General features: G+C 41.9%; 1 protein-coding gene across 3 annotated transcripts in view; it reads right to left on the reverse strand.

Annotated features, from left to right (window-relative positions):
- The window catches only part of LOC135557787 (tubby protein-like), a 113869-nt gene that overhangs the window by 8536 nt on the left and 82418 nt on the right, over nucleotides 1-22915 (reverse strand). For 2 of the 3 annotated variants that reach the window (XM_064991394.1, XM_064991403.1), the window contains exons 3-8: nucleotides 19220-19382; nucleotides 14854-14991; nucleotides 5603-5755; nucleotides 4717-4838; nucleotides 3389-3580; nucleotides 2796-2908 (exon numbers count right to left, since the gene is read on the reverse strand). In XM_064991394.1, the coding sequence (XP_064847466.1) occupies nucleotides 2796-2908; nucleotides 3389-3580; nucleotides 4717-4838; nucleotides 5603-5755; nucleotides 14854-14991; nucleotides 19220-19382 (881 nt within the window). The remainder of the gene's footprint in view (nucleotides 1-2795; nucleotides 2909-3388; nucleotides 3581-4716; nucleotides 4839-5602; nucleotides 5756-14853; nucleotides 14992-19219; nucleotides 19383-22915) is intronic. The other variant, XM_064991411.1, reaches the window with a different exon arrangement.

Consider the following 22915-nt stretch of genomic DNA (forward strand, 5'->3'; position numbering starts at 1 on the left):
CCCCTAATGGCAGATTGGACGGCTCTTAAAGGTCAATTGAAAAGTCAGGAGCTCATTTATGCGGCCTGTCCATGACTCTCACAAGTGGCAGGTGAAAGGTCAGCTGCTCTTCTCAATCCAGCTCTCCATCAGTCAAGTGTTACTGTGATGATAGAGGCGTGAGGGGCGAGAGGCACGGAGGGGAGGGGAGCGTAGCCTATCGAACAGCAGAAGCAGCCAGTACACCAGATTAATGAAGAGTGTGGCCAGAGCTGATCCTATCTCTAAGGAGCCCTGATGTCACTGCCTTCCTGGAAATCAAAGCCTGGAGCTCCGGCACTATTCTATACTAACGCAGACAGTGAGCAGGCCCAGACAATATGTGACTGGTTACAGGATTGGTGGCGTTTGAGGCTAGTTTCTACTTCACAGCAGGGACATTTTAATATATTTGTAGATTGCTTTGCACAAATGCCTTCTTGAACATGTGAACTTTCATGCGCCTTAATCACAAACTTGTACGGGATCCGTAAATATTAATACAAATGTTTAACTATGAGCCTAGTTTAGCCAAGGAGAAAGCCCTGAGCTATATAGGGAGAATGACAGGATCCTTCCGTGCTAGCCACGATTGGTTGAGATAATGGAGGGTCGCCCATTCTGACGGTTGCTGGCCATGCGTTTACATGTGAATTCTTAAAGAGATGGGTGGGGCTAAGGCTTAATAAGAGAGTGTGAACAGGCGTATCCAAAAAGAGCTCTTTAGAAGAAAACAAATCTGTTCAATTTGACATAAACCCACAGTGAAATCTGGTCACAGATTCAGAAAGTATTCATACCCCTTTACTTATTCCATATTTAGTTGTATTTTTTTCTTTCTCACCCATCTGTCTCACCCACAATACCCCATAATGACAAAGTAAAAAAGTTTAGATTTTTTTGAAAATGTTTTGAAAATGAAATACAGAAATATCTAATTTACGTAAGTATTCACACCCCTGACTCAATACATGTTAGAATCACCGTTGGCGGTGATTACAGCTGCGAGTCTTTCTGGGTAAGTCTTGAAGAGCTTTGCACACCTGGATTGTATGATATTTGCACATGAAAAAATGTATTTGTTGTTGTTGATCATTGCTGGACAGCCATTTTCAAGTCTTACCATAGATTTTCAACCCGATTTAAGTCAAAACTGCAACTACGCCTTGTGTTTTAGGTTATTGTCCTGCTGAAAGGTGAATTTGTCTCCCAGTGTCTGTTGGAAAGCAGAGTGAAAGGATTTTGCCTGAGCTTATCTCTATTCAGCTTCTTTTTATCCCCAAAAACACCCTAGTCCTTGCCGATGACAAGCATATCCATAACATGACTCAGCCACCACCATGCTTGAAAACATGTGTTAGTATTGTCAAGTAACTACAATGCTGTTGATCCATCTTCAGTTTTTGCCTATCACAGCCACTACCTAGTTAAATAAAGGTTAAATAAAAATAAAATGAAAACGTCATTCCACTGGGTATTGTGTGTACGTTATGGGTTATTATGTGTAGGCCAGTGACACAAAATCTCAATTTCATCCATTTTAACACATACTGTCGTCAGTGCAGACCCACCCACACGTCCTTATAGGAAGCGTCTGCCAGGGTGTGTAGGCTGCAGCAGTGCCCCTCTCCAGTGTGCCCACAGGGTCTCTCTGTCCTTGTTTTAATCAACCCTGGCCCCCTGGCTGCCAACACACAGGTGTTGCTTCCTCATCCCAACAATGAGCGCTCAAACGGAAGTAATGAATCCAATTACTTTGTCTTCTCCAAGAGAGCAGCCAGGTGTGGGCCTGCATAGCCCCTAATTCATTATAGCATATATCAAACAGAACATTCATTCAGCTACTCCAAAAAGGCAAACGTCCTTCTTGCATAACATCTTTTTAAGGTTAGAGAATGCCATGGAGTTGACAGATAAGTATGAGCATGCACTCAGTAGCCTGCTCTACTCTACATTGTTGTAATACCTCTGCCCATTGTTAGGGAATAATCAGAATTGGTGGGTAACATATGTAAGATGTTTTATATTCATCATATGTTTGTAAGTTACTTCTCATCAGAATGGTGTTTTTGTATAATACTGTGGCGAGGTTGCAGTTATCTGTTCTATGTCAAGACTAAGTTGCATGGGCCGCAGAGAGCGGAGAGGTCAAAGTGTCATCATATGTAAACATATCTTTTGCTCCAATGTCTGTGTGCCTCTGTGATCTTGTCCAGGATTGGTTGTATTTAGAATTGGTTGTATCTAATGACAATTTGATATATGCATGTTGATATGGAGGATTGGTTTATGGTTCTGTGTTTGAGAAAGGAGACAAAACTGAATGATAATTTACAGCTAACTCTGTCTGGCTAGGGGATACTCCTCTCTGGAGTAAAGTATTTTCTTTGTGTAAGTTCCTGGGACCTGTGGATTGTCATGTCGTCTAGGGGGGGTGGATCTTCGCTATAAAGGATCCCATTTGCCATTGTGTGGGGGCTCTCAACTTTTCAGTAGAGATACTGAAACTGTTGAGAGTCACAGAAAATGCTATAGAGCTCATATAATTAAAGAATGACTTTGATAACTAACTCTGACTTGTGTGTGTGGTTTGCTCCCATGATTTGGTAAATAGAGGAAATTTCCACGACACCATTGGCCTACAGTCGGAAAGAGAAACAACCATCTTCCACAGTTTCTTGGAAGGTAACCTGGATTTCCCATAATGATGAGCTCATTATTGTGAAAATTGCAGCTGCAGCCCCGTGCTCAAAAGAAACAGCAGCAGACTCACTCACCGCAGCTTCCCGATGAAACTCTCCCCCCCTCGAGACAGATCAGTGGGATCGATGGAGATGAGGTAATTAGATGTTTTGCTCTTCTTTCTCTTCCTTCCAGCTAACAGGAACACCTATGGCAAGAACAAATCCAATTAGCAAAGCAACTTCATCAGAAACAACACCATCATCAATAAGCCCTGGGATTTGAGGCTGCAACATCTAAATTAGCCTCATCTAACCAGCTCCACTAAACAATCAAAGCATGTACTCCTTTCACAGCCTTTCACGGTTGATTGGTCATGCTAATTCATAGTGTCATGATGGTATTTGACACCAGTTTTTGTTAATAGGCAGAGGGTCAAGTGGTGTCAGGATGGATGGTGGCCCTAGTGCTGTTCAATTCTGGTCCTGGAGGGCAGAAACACATCTGATTTTTGTTTCAACCTGGTAGTTAATTGCACTAACCTGGTGTCCTAGGTCTAAATCAGTCCCTTATTAGAAGGAGAGGATGAAAAGCAGTCGTTTTTTGGCCATCCAGGACCGACATTGAACAGCCCTGCCCTAAAGCGTTCTGTCAGTGTGGTAAGTATTTATCCTTCTGCTCTACACACCTTCTTCCCATCCTCCCTCTCCAGGTGGAGGTAGTAGGTAGGGTACATGCCTCGGTCCATGCCCTTCTTGTCTCTGGTGATCCTGCACTTCACCGTGATCCCCTGAGGGGCTGGTCTCAGGGTGAACTCTTCCAGGTCATCCACGTCGATGGCCGGATCACTGACGGGAGGGGTGGACGCTGAGGCTGCCTCCTGAGGGACAGAGAGACACATCAGTCCATGTCACGTTCAAAACATCAGATTACCGGACCTTCGGCTGTTCTGCATCCCTTCCATTATAAAATGATAATGGTTATTATAAAACATCCATTGGGGACTGAAACTACATTAGCACGTTGTGTTTAAAACCATGAGGCTGTGTAGAAGCCATCTGGGTTTCAACAGGGGGTTAGATCCATATGGAAGGACCAGGCAGCGAGGAGACATGATTAACAACCAAACTTATAGTAAGAGACAGACTGTCTCAGCAGGTAGGTGACATGGTCAGGTGCTCAGGGTAGTTTCTAATGTCACTCCTGATGTCAGGTGCCTCTCTAAAGCCCACAGTACACTAAAGAGTCACTTCCCCTCAACCTCCTGGAACCACAGGAGACTACACAGCCCACTGCCTCCTCTGACTAGCTCTACCTCTAAGTCAGACAGTAGGGGAGGAAAGGAACAGCAGAGAAAAACAGCCTGTTCTCACACCACATTTCCTGCAGGTTTAAAATATTCATACAAATAATAATCAGCAGTTATTTCGGAATATGACAAGTCAGAAATACCAGGGCTAACCTGTCATTTTGTGGTCTGTCATTTGTCTTTTCAGGGGGGTATTTTAAATAGCATTTCAAAACTGCCAGGGGGACAAAGGGCCAGGGTATGTCAACTGCATGATAGAAAGCCATGCCAACTGGAATATTATATTCAGCTACCAAAGAGTTCAGCAAGGACATGATTTAGAGAGGCAGTTTGATATACAAAAATTCCCCTTTCCCCTCTCAGATGGATTCATGAGACTGCTTAGGTTCTGAGATCAGGGGAAAATACTCCTATTTCCATTAGGTAAAACTATTCACATCAGAAGATGTCTGGGCTGCTTCCGTGCATCAACAAACTACAGTTCAAATGACAATAATAAAGATACAAAAGAGGAATAGGTTGTGCATAATGTAGCCCAAAACACAAAACTGCTCCGTCGTCATTCCCCAAATGGACTAATGGCTGAGCCCCGCTGAGCAGAGGAACAAAGCAAATAGAGTGTGCATTAGTGCCCACTGTGTATAAAGTAAAAGCTCCATCCAAGAGTCAGGAATCAATAGATGACCACAGAGCATCAGATGGTGTACCTTGCAGGACTTCTTGCTGGTGGCAGAGCCTGGCCGTGTGTTACTGTTGAGCTGAGAGGAACTGGAACTGACTTCATCCTCGTCATCCTCCTCTTCGTCAAAGTTCATACTACTAGAAATACCTTCAAACAGAAAATACATAATGTAATGGCATTGTCGTGCTCCTAGTAATGCTGTTTGAATAACAACAGAACTGTAAATGCATGCTGCACCATACACCAAGCACGGTACACAAAGATACAACACACAGGAACATAGACATATACGCCTGTTCTGAAACATCAGTTCATGGAGAGGTTTGGATACACTACTGTCTAAAGGTAGTGTTCTGGGTAGAGTCTGAACTGTATGAGGTTCTCTCTCCAACAGGGAAAGAACCATGAAAAGCTGCCAATAGACACCTGTAGCGTGCTCACTAAAAGCATCACAACAGGTCGTAGCATACCTGCTGCTTCCTGAATTGGTTGGTTGCCTATGATCATTTTTAAGATAAATGTATCTAACTGTCACTGTGTACAGTATGTTTTCAGCTATCAAAAGGTGGTGGAAACTGGAAACCTATTTACCAAGAGGAACAAAACAAGTGGAGTACTGTTGATGTTTTTAGTAAGGTGTTATTCATGGTGTAATAAGCATGATGTTACTGTTTAGTTGACTTAGATGTTATTGTTCAGTTGGCAAAAATCTCAGGGGAGCTGTATTTGACAGGTCTTACTGTATAATAAATCCAAAGTCCTCATCATCTCAGACCAATCACTGCATGATTGGAGAGGACAAGAGCCATTCACTCTCTGACCAGTGTTTCAGACCAATCGAAGCCACAGAGGGACTGTACATGTACACAGATCAGGCTGGAGGCCAGGGATAGGCCTATATGTATTGATACCTTTCTTAAGCATGGTGACCCTCAGGTCCTGCTTGCCCTGTGGCTGAGCACTGATCACAGCATCTCCCTCACTCCCCTCCTCCACGGCCCAGTGACCCACCGTCATGATCTGGATCTGGCCCTCTTCCTGGAAGGACGCCGGCCCATCGAGTCCTGCCACACCACCACACCCAACCAGCCCCATCAGGGTCAGACCTCCATAGTCGTACAGTAACAGTAGTAACGCACATGCATTAGATCATGCACAAACATTCTGTTATTATGTGTCAACACTCACACATAACATGCCTACAAGCATGCAAACATGACATGGAGAATGAATGGAAATCTGTTGGAAAAAAACTCATACAGTATAAGTAAATGGAGTCTAGTAGATGACATTTGCCTGGGTAATAGGAGTCATGCAGTGAAATTCAGATTTGAAAGCCTTTGTGGGTTGATGTGGTATATTTTTGGCCTGACTCTTAAGACTTCCGCTGCTTCTTTGCCATTTAATTAGCCTGCGTAACAGGGCAGAACATGATGTCCCTGCTGCTAGTCAGCTACTGATTCAGCCAATCAAGCACCAGATTACTAGTCCCTTTCACACGCATGGAGTGGTGGGGGCCTCATTTATAAACCTGTACAAAAAATACCCCAAAACATGTGTCTGCCAGTCTTCATGCAAAAGTTAACTTGACATGAGAATGTGCTCACCTTCCTGCAAACTTTAGACTATGCGTGCGCGAGTGGTTTAAGTATTGCTATTGCAAACAGGCAAGTGGCCTAGTATTTTGTGCAACTGTGGATTTTTTTATTTATTTTATTTCACTAGGCAAATCAGTTAAGAACAAATTCTTATTTTCAATGACGGTCTAGGAACAGTGGGTTATCTGCTTGTTCAGGGGCAGAACGGCATATTTTGACCTTGTCAGGTCAGGGATTTGATCTTGCAACCTTCCGGTTACTAGTCCAACGCTCTAACCACTAGGCTATCTGCCGCCCCAGATGGACATGTTTGTCATATTTCTTCTATTCCTTTTAACGAGCACCTTATGAACTGCATATGCACCAAACACCCTGTTGTTTTGACAAGTGGCAAATAATCACTCATATTGGTTAGGGGAGAAATCAGGTTTGTGTGCACTGTTAAAACTAACACAACTCAAAAACCACATGAAAACTGGAAATCATTTTTACATCACTCATTAGAGGTCAACCTGTTGATGACAACCAGCTACATTTTGTAGTGATACATTTTGCTTTGGGGGTGTGGCCAAAATGGAAAGAGAAATGCAACACTTATTTGTCAATCCCTCATATTGATATCACGTTGAAATCATTAGAACGAGAGGGGGAGTCGGGTTACACGTCCTGTTCAAACTAGCCTTACTAAAAACAAACACACGGAATCTGGGAATAATACAGTGCCTTGCGAAAGTATTCGACCCCCTTGAACTTTGCGACCTTTTGCCACATTTCAGGCTTCAAACATAAAGATATAAAACTGTATTTTTTTGTGAAGAATCAACAACAAGTGGGACACAATCATGAAGTGGAACGACATTTATTGGTGAAACGCCTTGGTCTTAGTATTTTGTGTTTTAGATAATTAGTTGGTCAGGCCAGGGTGTGACATGGGTTTATGTTATTGTGTTGTTGTATTGGGGTTTTTGTAGGCATTGCAATTGTGGTTGATTAGGGGTGTGTTTAGTTTAGGTTTGGCTGCCTGAGGCGGTTCTCAATCAGAGTCAGGGGATTCTTGTTGTCTCTGATGGGGAACCGTATTTAGGTAGCCTGGGTTTCACTGTGTATTTCGTGGGTGATTGTTCCTGTCTCTGTGTAGTTTCACCAGATAGGCTGTAATTAGGTTTCACGTTCCGTTTTGTTGTTATGTATTTTTGTAATTGTCATTTGATTCATTCATTAAAAACATGAGTAACCACCACACTGCATTTCGGTCCGACTTTCTTGCGACAAACGAAGAACGCTGTTACAATTGGATATTTCAAACTTTTTTAACAAATCAAAAACTGAAAAATTGGGTGTGCAAAATTATTCAGCCCCTTTACTTTCAGTGCAGCAAACTCTCTCCAGAAGTTCAGTGAGGATCTCTGAATGATCCAATGTTGACCTAAATGACTAATGATGATAAATACAATCCACCTGTGTGTAATCAAGTCTCCGTATAAATGCACCTGCACTGTGATAGTCTCAGAGGTCCGTTAAAAGCGCAGAGAGCATCATGAAGAACAAGGAACACACCAGGCAGGTCCGAGATACTGTTGTGAAGAAGTTTAAAGCCGTATTTGGATACAAAAAGATTTCCCAAGCTTTAAACATCCCAAGGAGCACTGTGCAAGCGATAATATTGAAATGGAAGGAGTATCAGACCACTGCAAATCTACCAAGACCTGGCCGTCCCTCTAAACTTTCACCTCATACAAGGAGAAGACTGATCAGAGATGCAGCCAAGAGGCCCATGATCACTCTGGATGAACTGCAGAGATCTACAGCTGAGGTGGGAGACTCTGTCCATAGGACAACAATCAGTCGTATATTGCACAAATTTATGGAAGAGTGGCAAGAAGAAAGCCATTTCTTAAAGATATTCATAAAAAGTGTTGTTTAAAGTTTGCCACAAGCCACCTGGGAGACACACCAAACATGTGGAAGAAGGTGCTCTGGTCAGATGAAACCAAAATTGAACTTTTTGGCAACAATGCAAAACGTTATGTTTGGCGTGAAAGCAACACAGCTCATCACCCTGAACACACCATCCCCACGGTCAAACATGGTGGTGGCAGCATCATGGTTTGGGCCTGCTTTTCTTCAGCAGGGACAGGGAAGATGGTTAAAATTGATGGGAAGATGGATGGAGCCAAATACAGGACAATTCTGAAAGAAAACCTGATGGAGTCTGCAAAAGACCTGAGACTGGGACGTAGAATTGTCTTCCAACAAGACAATGATCCAAAACATAAAGCAAAATCTACAATGGAATGGTTCAAAAATAAACATATCCAGGTGTTAGAATGGCCAAGTCAAAGTCCAGACCTGAATCCAATCGAGAATCTGTGGAAAGACCTGAAAACTGCTGTTCACAAATGCTCTCCATCCAACCTCACTGAGCTCGAGCTGTTTTGCAAGGAGGAATGGGAAAAAATTTCAGTCTCTCGATGTGCAAAACTGATAGAGACATACCCCAAGCGACTTACAGCTGTAATCGCAGCAAAAGGTGGTGCTACAAAGTATTCACTTAAGGGGGCTGAATAATTTTGCACGCCCAATTTTTCAGTTTTTGATTTGTTAAAAAAGTTTGAAATATCCAATAAATGTCGTTCCACTTCATGATTGTGTCCCACTTGTTGTTGATTCTTCACAAAAAAATACAGTTTTATATCTTTATGTTTGAAGCCTGAAATGTGGCAAAAGGTCGCAAATTTCAAGGGGGCCGAATACTTTCGCAAGGCACTGTATGTATATCACTGGTTAGAGGACAACTTGTAGAAGACAGCCAGCTACATTTACGATTGTTGCAAGTGTGTCGCCACTGAGGAAAGAAACAACACTTTTTGTTCATCAGTCATATCGATATGAATTTGAAATAAACAGAGCAGGGGCAAACGTTTGGAGTGTATGCACTGTTTAAACTAACACTATTCAAAGGCCACACTGAATCTGAGAATCATTTGTATATCACTGGTTCGAAGAGAATTTGCTGTAGACAGTCATCTAAATTCTAGAATGGCAGATGGAAGTTGTGAGGATGCCGAAACAGGGAAGGAAATAAATCAGTTGCTTTATTATTAACTTCAACAAATCACAACTCACCATAGGATATCAACAGCTTTTTTTTTACCTTTATTTAACTGGGCAAGTCAGTTAAGAACAAATTCTTATTTACAATGACGGCCTAGGGCAGAAAAACAGATTTCTCACCTTGTCAGCTCGGGGATATGAACTTGCAACCTTTACGGTTGCTAGTCCAACTCTCTAACCACTAGGCTACCCTGCCGCCCCGGTGACAAGGGTTAGCTCTTATTTGAGTGATGAATCCATGTATTGGTGTGAGGCCAGTGACTTTTATACAGAGCGTTTCAAATGTTGCCTGCCATTCGCGTTTTCAAAACGATAGTAGAATTTGAAGTCCCAAAACCTCCCGGTCTAATCTTAGGTAAAAAGGATGTGTAATGACCCTAAATTCAATGTATTTGAAACGTGAGGTTGCGTAATGTAGTAACACATAAGGTCTTAGTTCCAGAAATTAGCGCAAATCATCTCAAATCTAATATGGCACAGAAACCTGAACATTTATGTTAAACTGCAATCAAGATTAAAGACAAGTAAACTGAGGAACATTCTCTCCCATGTCTCTCTGAAGCACAATGTCCATCTCTTTGCCTACCCACACCAGTGATAATTCCCTGAGGTTCTCAACCTCTTAAACACACCACCACTATCAGATTTTGGAACCATTCCTATTGGACTCCTATGGGATTCTATCCTATAGGTTTTTATCTTATACAGGATTCAAATTCAAGAATCTCCCCAATAAACGATCATATTTTAGAACCAGTCCTATCAGATAAAATCCTCTACGATAGGACCGACAGGACGAAATCCTATAGGGGAGGTTCCAAAATGATTTTCTATTAGATTCTAATAGTTTTTATTGGATTTGGGGGATTTTTTTGACTAGGGTAGCCTTTTCAGAAATGATGCACAGATATTTGGTGTCAAACTTACACAACGGTTATAAATGAGGCCTCCTGGTCATTACTGCTTCAAAGCCACTGGCATACTGTTTTCCCTCATCCTCTTCTGTCTCATCACCATAGCAGTGCAACAAGCGAGATGAGCCAGATGAAATCACGGCCAGTAAAACGCACATTCTGAAAGAGTGTTTTATTGCTCCCAACTGAATTAGTGACTGTCTTTTTAACACTGTGATTACACAAGAATTACTGCTGCTTTCAGAGGGAGATTGCAGCCCTTTGTTAGTGTGGCGTTAGCGAAGCAGCCAACCCTCATTTCAGAGAGCAGCTGTGTGTGTGTGTGTGTATATGTGTGTATATGTGTGTATGTGTGTGTGTGTGTGTGTGTGTGTGTGTGTGTGTGTGTGTGTGTGTGTGTGTGTGTGTGTGTGTGTGTGTGTGTGTGTGTGTGTGCGCGCGTGCGACGAGGTAAGCCATCATTCCGTAAGAAGAAAGGGGCCATATCGGTGTTGAACAACGTCGTGACTCTAGTCTGATTAATCACTAGCCCTGAGTGAATCACATTGGAGGAAAAACAATAGCATTGAACAGATGAGTAAGGATTACAAAAGCATCCTGAGATGACAAACATCCCTGTTACCTACACCATCTTTACAAGGTAGTGGGCTTCCCATAAACCAGCCTGGAGGGCTCACTCTGTATGTCAGGGATAGGTATCACTCGATCAGAGCAGAATAAAACATATCCATCACTGGAAATGAACACATTTCACTGCACCTATCTGATGTATGTGACAATAAAAACATGTATTATTATTTATTATATCAATAATTTGCCTTTACATTACTTCAAGAGCAGTTTCCTGCATTATTGTGCAGCAACAAAGATAGCGCCAACGGATAAGAGCGACATCTTACGAGTTCCAACCTGACTTAGTGACCTTTTCTTATTTATCTTTACTTTGTTTAATAGAGAAAGTTCATACTATTATCACATATGACCGCCATGTAATTCTGGACAGGTAAACAGTTGCTAATCTCAATTTCGACTATCATATCCGACTTCAACTCCGACTCAGCTGTTCCATTGTTCATACTGGACCCCATTCCTTGGCTGCATGGGCAACCAAAACACTGCAGACATAGACGTGGCAGACGAGCCGTTATCCTTGTGAGACTGAGACGAATAGACTATCGACCATCACTCCCCTCCGTTCTATTGGCAAATGTCCAGTCACTCGAGAATAATATGGATGAGCTTCATTTGAGAGTCTTCTATCAGAGAGATCTGAAAAGCTGCGATATTATATGCCTTGCAGAGACATGGCTGGATGACCATGTATGTAGAACTCAGTGGTTTCTCCAGGCAGCAGCGCGATCGGACGAATGTGGCCTCAGGCAAATCCAAGGGGGGAGGGGTGTGTCTCTTCATAAACATCAACTGGTGTGCTGCTTCCAGTGAGAAGGAAATCTATAGCTTTTGCTCACCAGATATAAAAATCTCATGGTGAGCTGCAGACTCTTATCTACCAAGATAATTCTCATCTGTAATTATCACAGTTGTCGACATCCCTCCACAAACCATCACCACCAACAAACTGTATGGTGCCATAAACAAACATGAAACTGCTCACCCAGAGGCAGCGTTTCTGGTGGGCGGAGACTTTAACACAGGGAGACAACAGTTCTACTTAGGGTTGCAAAATTCTGAAAACTTTCAGTAAATTCACTGTTTTCACAAAACTCTAGTTGGAGGATTGCGGATTTCCTGCTTATTCCCTCCTGATTCTGGATTTCCTGCTTAGTCCCTCCTGATTCTGGATTACCTGCTTATTCCCTCCTGATTCTGGATTTCCTGCTTATTCCCTCCTGATTCAGGGAAACCTCCAACTGGGATTTTAAGAAAACCAGGGAATTTAATGAAAGTTCACGGAATTTTGCAACCCTAGTTCCACCTCACTTTTATCAACATGTCTTCTGCGACACTAGGCGCGCTAAAACCCTAAACCACTTTTATTCTACCCACAGAAACACATACAAGCCACTCCCTTGTCCTCACTTCAGCGAATCTGACCACAACTCTATTCTTCTGATTACTTATTATAAACAAAAGCTCAAACAGGATGTACCAGCGACATGCTCAATACCAAAGTGGTTTGATGAAGCAGATGTGAGGCTACAAGACTGTTTTGCTACTACAGGCTGGAATATGTTCCGCGTTTCATCTGATAGCATTGAGGAGATTACCACACCGGTCACAGGCTTCTTCAATAAGTGCATAGATGATGTCGTCCCCACAGTGACTATATGAACGTATCAAAACCAAAAACCATGGCTTACAGGCAATATCCACGCAGGGTTAAAGGTTAGAGCTACCGCTTACAAGGAACGGGACACATGGACGCATACAAGAAAGCCCGGTACAACCGCGGATGAGACATCGAAAATGCAAAAAGACAATATAGGAGAAAGGTGGAATCCTATTACACCTATTCGATGCTTGTCGTATCTGGCAGGGCTAACAGACAATAACGTATTACAAAGGAAACCCAGTGAGATACAGAACGCCCAAACGGGCTAAATGCCATTTATGCTCACTTCGAGGAATACAACACTATGTCTTGCGTGAAAATCCCAGTACCGAGTCAATGTGCAAGAGTATGGAGTAATTGAGGTAGATGTACATATAGGTAGGGATAAAGGGACTAGGCAACAGGGTGGATAATAAACAGTAGCAGCAGCACTGTGATGAGTCAAAAGAGAATGCAAAAAGGGTTCCAAGCTCAATTTCACTTCACACTGCCCTCTCCTACCTGGACAAGAGGGAAATGCTGTTCATAGACTACAGCTCAGTGTTCAACATCACATTCCCCTCCAAGCTGATTGTTTGTACATATGAACATGGTACCTTCAGGTGTTTGGAAATTGCTCCCAAGGATGAACCAGACTTGGAGAGGTCTACAATTTTTTCTGAGGTCTTGGCTGATTTCTTTTGATTTTCCCATGATGTCAAGCAAAGAGGCACTGAGTTTGAAGGTAGGCCTTGAAATACATCAGCAGGTACACCTCCAATTGACTCAAATTATGTCAATTAGTCTATCAGAAGCCATGACTTAATTTTCTGGAATTTCCAAGCTGTTTAAAGGCACAGTCAACTTAGGGTATGTAAACGTCTGACTGGTACTGTGATACAGTGAATTATACGTGAAATAATATGTCTGTAAACAATTGTTGGAAAAATGACTTGTGATGCACAAAGTAGATGTCCTACCCGACTTGCCAAAACTATAGTATTTTAACAAGACATTTGTGGAGTGGTTGAAAATCAAGTTTTAATGACTCCAACCTATTCCAATGTAAACTTCTGACTTCAACTGTAGCTCCATTCTTGTGTATATTTATTCCTCGTGCTACTATTTATTTTATTATTATATATTTTTTAAATCTGCATCATTGGCAAGGGCTCGTAAACAAACATTTCAGACAGCCACTGGCAATTTATTTGTATTTTTTATTTAACCTTTATCTAACTAGGCAAGTCAGTTAAGAACAAATTGTTATTTACAATGACGGCCTACACCGGTCAAACCCGGACAATGCTGGGCGCCGCCCTTTGGGACTCCCAATCACGGCCGGTTCCGATACAGCCTGGAATCGAACCAGGGTGTCTATAGTGACACCCCAAGCACTGAGAAGCAGTGCCTTAGACTGCTGCACCATTCGGGAGCCCAAAAATACATACAGTATACTATACAGTATAGTGATTTTATTATTGAAGCTCAGAAGCTGAGAGAGACATCAAAGTGAGAGAGCACAATTTCACACTTCCATTTCAATTCATGCTGAAGTCTGTATCAAGGCCAAGGAGCATTTCAGCAGCCACTAAGGTGTTTACTTGGCAGGCAGATAGGACCGACTTCTCTAACATCATTACTCAGATTAGATTTTGGACAGACTTAGCAACTGAGTGCATGCTTCACTTCTCTGTAAGGGCAGCTTGATTAGCTTTAGAATGCCACTATGTGCCACCAGAGATGGAAACATGAACAGAACTGAGTCCAATCCAGCTTGAGGAGGTTGAAAGGGGTGTGTGAATGAGAGAGACGCATACAGCCATGTACCCTATGGAGCAAGGGGCATCTTAACATTGACTTTTTAGAGCTTAACTTATGAAGACAATACAGCAATACAATACAGCTATCAAAGGAGATCAATTGGGAGACAAATATGTGGTCTGGTGGCCATGCAACTAATTTCACATGCAATCTGTTTTACTCTACATGATCCCAAAGTGGTATCTCTTGCTCTGCACAACACTCTCACATGGTGCATTTCATTCTGGCACAACAAATGAAACTTCCTCCTCATTAAAAACCTGAGGATATCAATTGGATTGTTTCATTTCCATCACGGTAGGAGACAGAGCTGAGCCAGATGGAGACGTGCTGTACAGTTGGCCAACAGACAGAGAGAGAGGACCATGCATGCTACTGTAGCCTGTCTGTCTCTCTGTCTGTCTCTCGGTCTGTCTGGAGGCAACAACTGCAAGCCTGACCTTTGTGCTTCCCCTTCCTCTCCTTCTTGCCGCTGCCTGTCTGCGGGGTCGAGCTGGTCGATGCCCTGCCCTTTTTGGCTGAGCGAGGAGCCTGGTTGTCTGCTACCACCTTCACCTCCTCATGTTCAGCTTCTTGCACTACGTACGGCACGGCAGGAGCCAGCGGACAGAGGGAGTTAGCAGGCAGGTGGGGGGAAATGATGAAGATAAAAGTCAGAGACTAAACAGAAGGGTACTGTCAGTTAAGGTTAGCCTATAGGGAAAGAGAAAGAACAGGTAAAGACAGAGTTAGCAGAAGACACTTTGCAAGGTTATAAGAAGCAGACACACAACAGAGGCGTTTCTCTCGCCTGGGTGAGAACACTATTTATCGCCTCATGTCAAACAGGTCATGAATGTGCTAGCTCTGTGAAAATTGCAAATGCACAGCATACAGCAACAACATGTTCCAGGATTAGATAATAACAAATGCATACTGTAGCTACAGTCCCTTGAAATTGGCACTTTGATTCTAACATGTTTATCTTAATCTTATCAACTGCTTGGTTGCCTTGGTATTTCCCCTACAGCCTCCTCTGAATATCCAGTGGTATGTGTCTATTCTCGTAAAAATTCGGAGCCCAGATCCGTCACCGCGGAGACATTCACAGTCTCATTGTGGGAACCCATTTCTCTTCTAATTATTCCAAACAGCTTCAAGGGGAATAATAGAGCAAATGCTTCAAAAGCTCCGAGCAGAGCGAGATGGAGAGACCTGTATTCATGACCTGAAGTTACTGTTAGCATATATGAAACTAACAACTGGTAGGCCTCTGTTTCAGATAAGCATGAGCCTGGAGTCAGTTTCTGAACTAGGTGAAATTAAATCTGTTTAGTCCACCTAAAATATTCTGTTAACAATGTCACCCTATATTTGGGGTGGTCAATAATTGACAAATATTTTCCAGGTTTTTCTGCTTTATGATTTATCTACTGAATGCTAATTTGATTTATAGCAGAAAAAACATGCTATTTACAGTAGCAAGAAAAAGTATGTGAACCCTTCGGAATGACCTAGATTTCTGCATAAATTTGTCCTAAAATTCTATCTGATCTTCATCTAAGCCACAACAATAGACAAACACAGTCAGCTTAAAATAATAACACAAACAATTTTACGTTTTAATGTCTTTATTGAACACACCGTGTAAACATTCACAGCGCAGGGTGGGAAAAGTATGTGAAACTTTGGATTTAATAACTGGTTGACCCTCCTTTTTGCAGCTATAAACTCAACCAAACATTTTCTGTAGTTGTGGATCAGACCTGCACAATGGTCAGGAGGAATTTTGAATCATTCCTCTTTACAAAACTGTTCCAATTCCGTAATATTTTTGGGATGTCTGGTGTGAGCCGCTCGAGGTCATGCCACAGCATCTCAATCAGGTTGAGGTCAAGACTGACTGGGCCACCCCAGAAGGGTTATTTTCTTCTGTTGAAGCCATTCTGTTGTTGATTTACTTCTGTGCTTTTGGTCGTTGTCCTGTTGCATCTTCCAACTTCTGTTGAGCTTCAGTTGGCGGACAGATAGCCTTACATTCTCCTGCAAAATGTCTTGATAAACTCATTTTTCCGTAAATGATAGCAAGCTGTCCAGGCCCTGACGCAGCAAAGCACAAACCATGATGCTCCCGCCACCATATTTTACAGTTGAGATATGAAGTTTTGATGTTGGTGTGCTGTGCCTTTTTTTTCTCCACAAATAGTGTTGTGTGTTCCTTCCAAACAACTCAACTGTAGTTTCATCTGTCCACAGAATATCCTGCCAGTAGCGCTGTGGAACATCCAGTTGCTCTTTTGCGAACCTCAGACGTGCAGTAATGTTTTTTTTGACAGCAGTGACTTGTGGTGGTTCATTTCTTTACTATCAAATGAGGAGAGACAAACTTATCACACAAGTCAGAGTTGTACTTAAACCATATGATTTTTCAATGAATCCAGATAGGGTACGTAAATAAAAGCTGGAATATGAAACAGCATTTCCACTTAATACTGAACTTAACCTTTCATGGATATTATCTGAAGGATATACTGTAGATGTGGAAATGCATACAGTTTAAGGTTAATCAGATGGAAATAGGAAAGGTACAGAGAACACGTAATCCCTCTTAGTGTTGAATTGATTCTTAAAATAGAGCCAAGAAAATGTGAGTTCTAAAGAGAGAAAAACAATGGTTAATCTAAAGATGGTGAAACATAAGGACAGGAGAGAGAGGGATTCTATTTTTATCAAGACCAAACAGTGTGTATGCTTCCTTCACTAACAGTGTAGAGCCATCAGTGTGTTGTTAAGCATAAGGTATGAATCAAGGGACTCTCTCCATATGTTTGCTGCTGTACTGAATGAGCTCAAAGGCATCTTTTTGACATCTTTGGAAGGATGTGGCTGAGATTGCAACGGGAAACATTCAGAGAAGTTCAAAGCTTCCGTGTCTTCTGTGTATAGCAGGGGCTGTTTGACTAGTGTCAGAGGGGAATATTTTCATCAGGATGTACACTCACTGAAGGAAGATGAATCATATACTTTGTATTGACGTCACTCCGCTCATATGCACTAAGCTGTTTCTGGAGCTTTCATATTCAGTCATCTCAAAATGTTTTGGCACGCATTATGAAGGTGATGGAAAAAAGACTAAAATAAATACTGAGCTTTAATAATAAATTATATTATTTTATAATAATACAATTGCTCAGAGAAAAATATTTTGTTGAACAAGTGATTAAAGAAAATCTCAAAAAGATAGGTGTCGGAATCCTTGGCACCACCTGTTTTCAATACTTTGTGAGGATAATGGCACTTAGCTTTCTTCTTTAATGTTTTATGAGACTGGACAACACATTGGGAGGGATCTTAGACCATTCCTCCATACAGAATGTTTTCAGATCATTGACATCCTTCGTCTGTGCTTATGGACTGCCCTCTTCAATATAAACCACAGGTTTTCAATGGGGTTCAAGTCACAGCCCCATAAAATCAAAGATCCACTACCATATTTTACAATAAGTATGAGGTTATTTTCTGCATACCTCTAGTGTGTGTGGCCGAAGAGCTCCGTCTTCGTCTCATCTGACCATAGGACCTGGTTCCAATCCAAGTGGAAATGTCTTTAGCAAACTCCAGGCATTTGCATTTGTTGGTTGCTCTCAATAAAGCCATTTTCATGGCAACCTTTCCAAATGGCCTATTGGCATGGAGGTGGCATCTAATTGTAGATTAGGAGACCCCAATATGCGACCATGTTCTGTATTTGTCCAACTGTGGCCCTTGGACTTTTCTGCCTCCTGAAACATCTTCCTCACTGTGCGTGGGGACAAGCTACACATTTCCTCTACCAGGCAAGTTTACCACGGGTTCAATGGTTTTAAAGTTCTTCATTGTTGCCCTAATAGTGATTAGTGGTATATTTGCTTTTTCAGTCATTTTTTTGACCCCATTGCCTGATTTATGTTGTGTTGGGCATTGTGTTCCTCTCCAGCAGCCAGCCATCCAGGGCGTGCTGTTTAGATGCATGGTCTGGAGCCCAGACTCAGTCACTGAGTTGGGGATTAAGACTACAGCTAATGTCCGTCTGTGGAGATCAGTGGCCCAATCGCCACAGCACTAACACCATCTCTGCTCTATCTGGAAGGACTACTGCAGAGCTCTGACCACTAGAGTTTTATAGTTGAAAGGCATGTACTGGTAAATCCTGCAGTCTCTCTCACACAAAGACACAAAGTTATTTAATGAATAAAGTATTACATGTTTCTTTTGCCAACCTTGACATGGTATTGATAGATATCTAAGAATTTACATATGCAGAGCAGAAAGTAACACTAAAAAAGTCACTACAGTAGAAAAGTTTTCCTTTGGCCCAGGAGCTAAGAATCAATAGACGAACTTGAGCAAACAGTGAGCAGCGCATCAGGACAAGAACATGGATACAGTATTTCAATCAGCTATCTTTCACAAGCACTCTATGTGAGTAACCTGGATCAATACCACCCGGTCATGGCTGTGAAAGGCCCTTGAAAGGGCCCCATGCCGGAGCGTTACTGGACATCTCTGTAATTGCCCGGCACCACTGGAGCAGCTTCCTCAGAGATGAGAGGAAGCGGGTTCCTATGGTAAACAGATGTTGATAGGGTCCTGGGCTGTTACCAAAATGGCACTCTATTCCCTATATAGTGCACAAATTTTGGGAAAAAGCATATATAGTAGTAGTAGTAGTAGTATACAAAACATAGCCAAAAGTAGTGCACTATATATAGGGAATAGGGTGCCATTCGATACACAGCCCTGGTAATAGGTTCCTGGTGGTGAAAGGATCCTGGCTGGCTCACTTACCGTGGTAGATGGTGCTCCTGTTGCTGCTGAGGTAAGACTCTACCAGGGGAGCCTGCTCCTCACACTGCTTGGTCCTGCGGGCACGAGACCGCCCGTCCACGTTCGACTGCACCATCAGAGGCTCCTGTCTCTTCTTCTTCTGCTTCTGCTCTAGGAGAGCTCGCTGAAACACACACACACACACACACACACACACACACACACACACACACACACACACACACACACACACACACACACACACACACACACACACACACACACACACACACACACACACACACACCTCAATGGTGTTCAATTCTTTTGGTATTATTGACACATGCACACACTCACTCAAATATCTTCTAATAATGTATCATATATAATACATTAACATGGATAGACATTTTCTAACAATAATGGTTTACCTGCTCACACACACTCTTTTACAACTAACCTTGTGGGGACACAAAATTCTGTCCCATTCAAAATGCATTTTTCCCTAACCCGAACATTAACTCCAAAACCTAAACCTAACCCTAACATTAACCTCAAAACCTAAACCTAACCCTAACATTAACCCCAAAACCTAAACCTACTCCTAACCCTAACATTAACCCCAAAACCTAAACCTACTCCTAACATTAACCCCAAAACCTAAACCTACTCCTAACATTAACCCCAAAACCTAAACCTACTCCTAACCCTAACATTAACCCCAAAACCTAAACCTACTCCTAACCCTAACATTAACCCCAAAACCTAAACCTAACCCTAACATTAACCCCAAAACCTAAACCTACTCCTAACCCTAACATTAACCCCAAAACCTAAACCTACTCCTAACCCTAACATTAACCCCAAAACCTAAACCTACTCCTAACCCTAACATTAACCCCAAAACCTAAACCTACTCCTAACATTAACCCCAAAACCTAAACCTAACCGTAACATTAACCCCAAAACCTAAACCTAACATTAACCACAAAACCTAAACCTAACATTAACCCCAAAACCTAAACCTAACATTAACCCCAAAACCTAAACCTAACCCTAACAGTAACCCCAAAACCTACTCCTAACCCTAACATTAACCCCAAAACCTAAACCTACTCCTAACCCTAACATTAACCCCAAAACCTAATCCTAACCCTAACATTAACCCCAAAACCTAAACCTACTCCTAACCCTAACATTAACCCCAAAACCTAAACCTACTCCTAACCCTAACATTAACCCCAAAACCTAAACCTAACCCTAACATTAACCCCAAAACCTAAACCTAACTTTAACCCCAAAACCTAAACCTAAACCTAACGCTAACATTAACCCCAAAACCTAAACCTAACCTTAACATTAACCCCAAAACCTAAACCTAACATTAACCCCAAAACCTAAACCTACTCCTAACCCTAACATTAACCCCAAAACCTAAACCTACTCCTAACCCTAACATTAACCACAAAACCTAATCCTAACCCTAACATTAACCCCAAAACCTAAACCTACTCCTAACCCTAACATTAACCCCAAAACCCAAACCTACTCCTAACATTAACCCCAAAACCTAAACCTACTCCTAACATTAACCCCAAAACCTAAACCTAACCCTAACATTAATCCCAAAACCTAAACCTAACATTAACCCCAAAACCTAAACCTAACCCTAACATTAACCCCAAAACCTAAACCTAACATTAACCCCAAAACCTACTCCTAACCCTAACATTAACCCCAAAACCTAAACCTACTCCTAACCCTAACATTAACCCCAAAACCTAAACCTACTCCTAACCCTAACATTAACCCCAAAACCTAATCCTAACGCTAACATTAACCCCAAAACCTAAACCTAGTCCTAACCCTAACATTAACCCCAAAACCTAAACCTACTCCTAACATTAACCCCAAAACCTAAACCTACTCCTAACATTAACCCCAAAACCTAAACCTAACCCTAACATTAACCCCAAAACCTAAACCTAACCGTAACATTAACCCCAAAACCTAAACCTAACATTAACCCCAAAACCTAACCCTAACATTAACCCCAAAACCTAAACCTAACCCTAACATTAACCCCAAAACCTAAACCTAACCCTAACATTAACCCCAAAACCTAAACCTAACCTGAACATTAACCCCAAAACATAAACCTAACCCTAACATTAACCCCAAAACATAAACCTACTCCTAACATTAACCCCAAAACCTAAACCTACTCCTAACCTAACATTAACCCCAAAACGTAAACCTACTCCTAACCCTAACATTAACCCCAAAACCTAATCCTAACCCTAACATTAACCCCAAAACCTAAACCTAACCCTAACATTAACCCCAAAACCTAATCCTAACCCTAACATTAACCCCAAAACCTAAACCTAACCCTAACATTAACCCCAAAACCTAAACCTAACCCTAACAGTAACCCCAAAACCTAAACCTAACCCTAACATTAACCCCAAAACCTAAACCTACTCCTAACCCTAACATTAACCCCAAAACCTAAACCTACTCCTAACCCTAACATTAACCCCAAAACCTAAACCTACTCCTAACCCAAATTCTAACCTTACCACTAAATCCCCTAGAAATTGAATTCGACCTTGTGGGGAATAACAAATTTGTACCCAGATGGTGAAATTGTTGTTTGTTTACTATTCTTGTGGGGACTTCTGGTCCTGAAAAACACACACACACACACACACACACACACACACACACACACACACACACACACACACACACACACACACACACACACACACACACACACACACACACACACACACACACACACTGCGTCCTCACTGTAACAAGACACAAGACTGTGTCCTTGAGAGAAGAAATGTGTCTGTGCGCTCTGGCCCTCCAATCACCTGAGCTACAGTAGATTAAAGATTACTGATTACTGGACAAACATGTGCATCTGCCCAGCTTGCAATCATGCCACAGTCCAGCATAAATTACATTTCTGCTTGTCTTCATACCATGAGCTACAGAACACCCTATCAAGGACAAGATCATTGGGACATGAGTTTGACCTCTGCCTGACTGTGTCTGCTACATTTCGTTCACCTGTAGGTGGGTGACTGCCTTCATTTATTTTTTAGTTTTTACCATTTCCTGAAGAGGAACCAGACTAGTTGACAGACGTGTCTTATAACAGTTCTATTTAAACGTTTAAATGCTTTGCAAGAAGAAATGATTTCCCTAATAATCTTGTTTACCTGATGGGATTTTGATAAACGCACATCACCACCAATCAAAATAAACGTTCTACCACAGTGACCATGTTATTTTTGGGAAGGGTATTTGATTCTGAGTTCGGACATAATAAAGTTTGTATGTGAAAATTCTAAAATGCATAATTTCCGAACTCATTTTACTCTCGCATTCACATAGAGGGAAGCTTGCGCTGCTGGTGCTGAAACATGCGCAGATCCAATACACCACTGCAGTTGATGTAGCCTATGTCGGCTGACATAGCAGCGCAAGCCAATCACAGAATGTGACAACAAAACTGAAGTAAATCGTACAATCTGGCCAGGTGGATGTCAGTGGTGGAAAAAGTGGCCGATTGTCATACTTGAGTAAAAGTAAAGATAACTTAACAGACAATTACTCAAGTAAAAGTGAAAGACACCCAGTAAAATACTACTTGAGTGAGTAAAAGTCTAAAAGTATTTGGTTTTAAATATACTTAAGTAT

Source organism: Oncorhynchus masou, chromosome 2 (genome assembly GCF_036934945.1).
Source record: "Oncorhynchus masou masou isolate Uvic2021 chromosome 2, UVic_Omas_1.1, whole genome shotgun sequence".
Classification (NCBI taxonomy): Eukaryota; Metazoa; Chordata; class Actinopteri; order Salmoniformes; family Salmonidae; genus Oncorhynchus; species Oncorhynchus masou.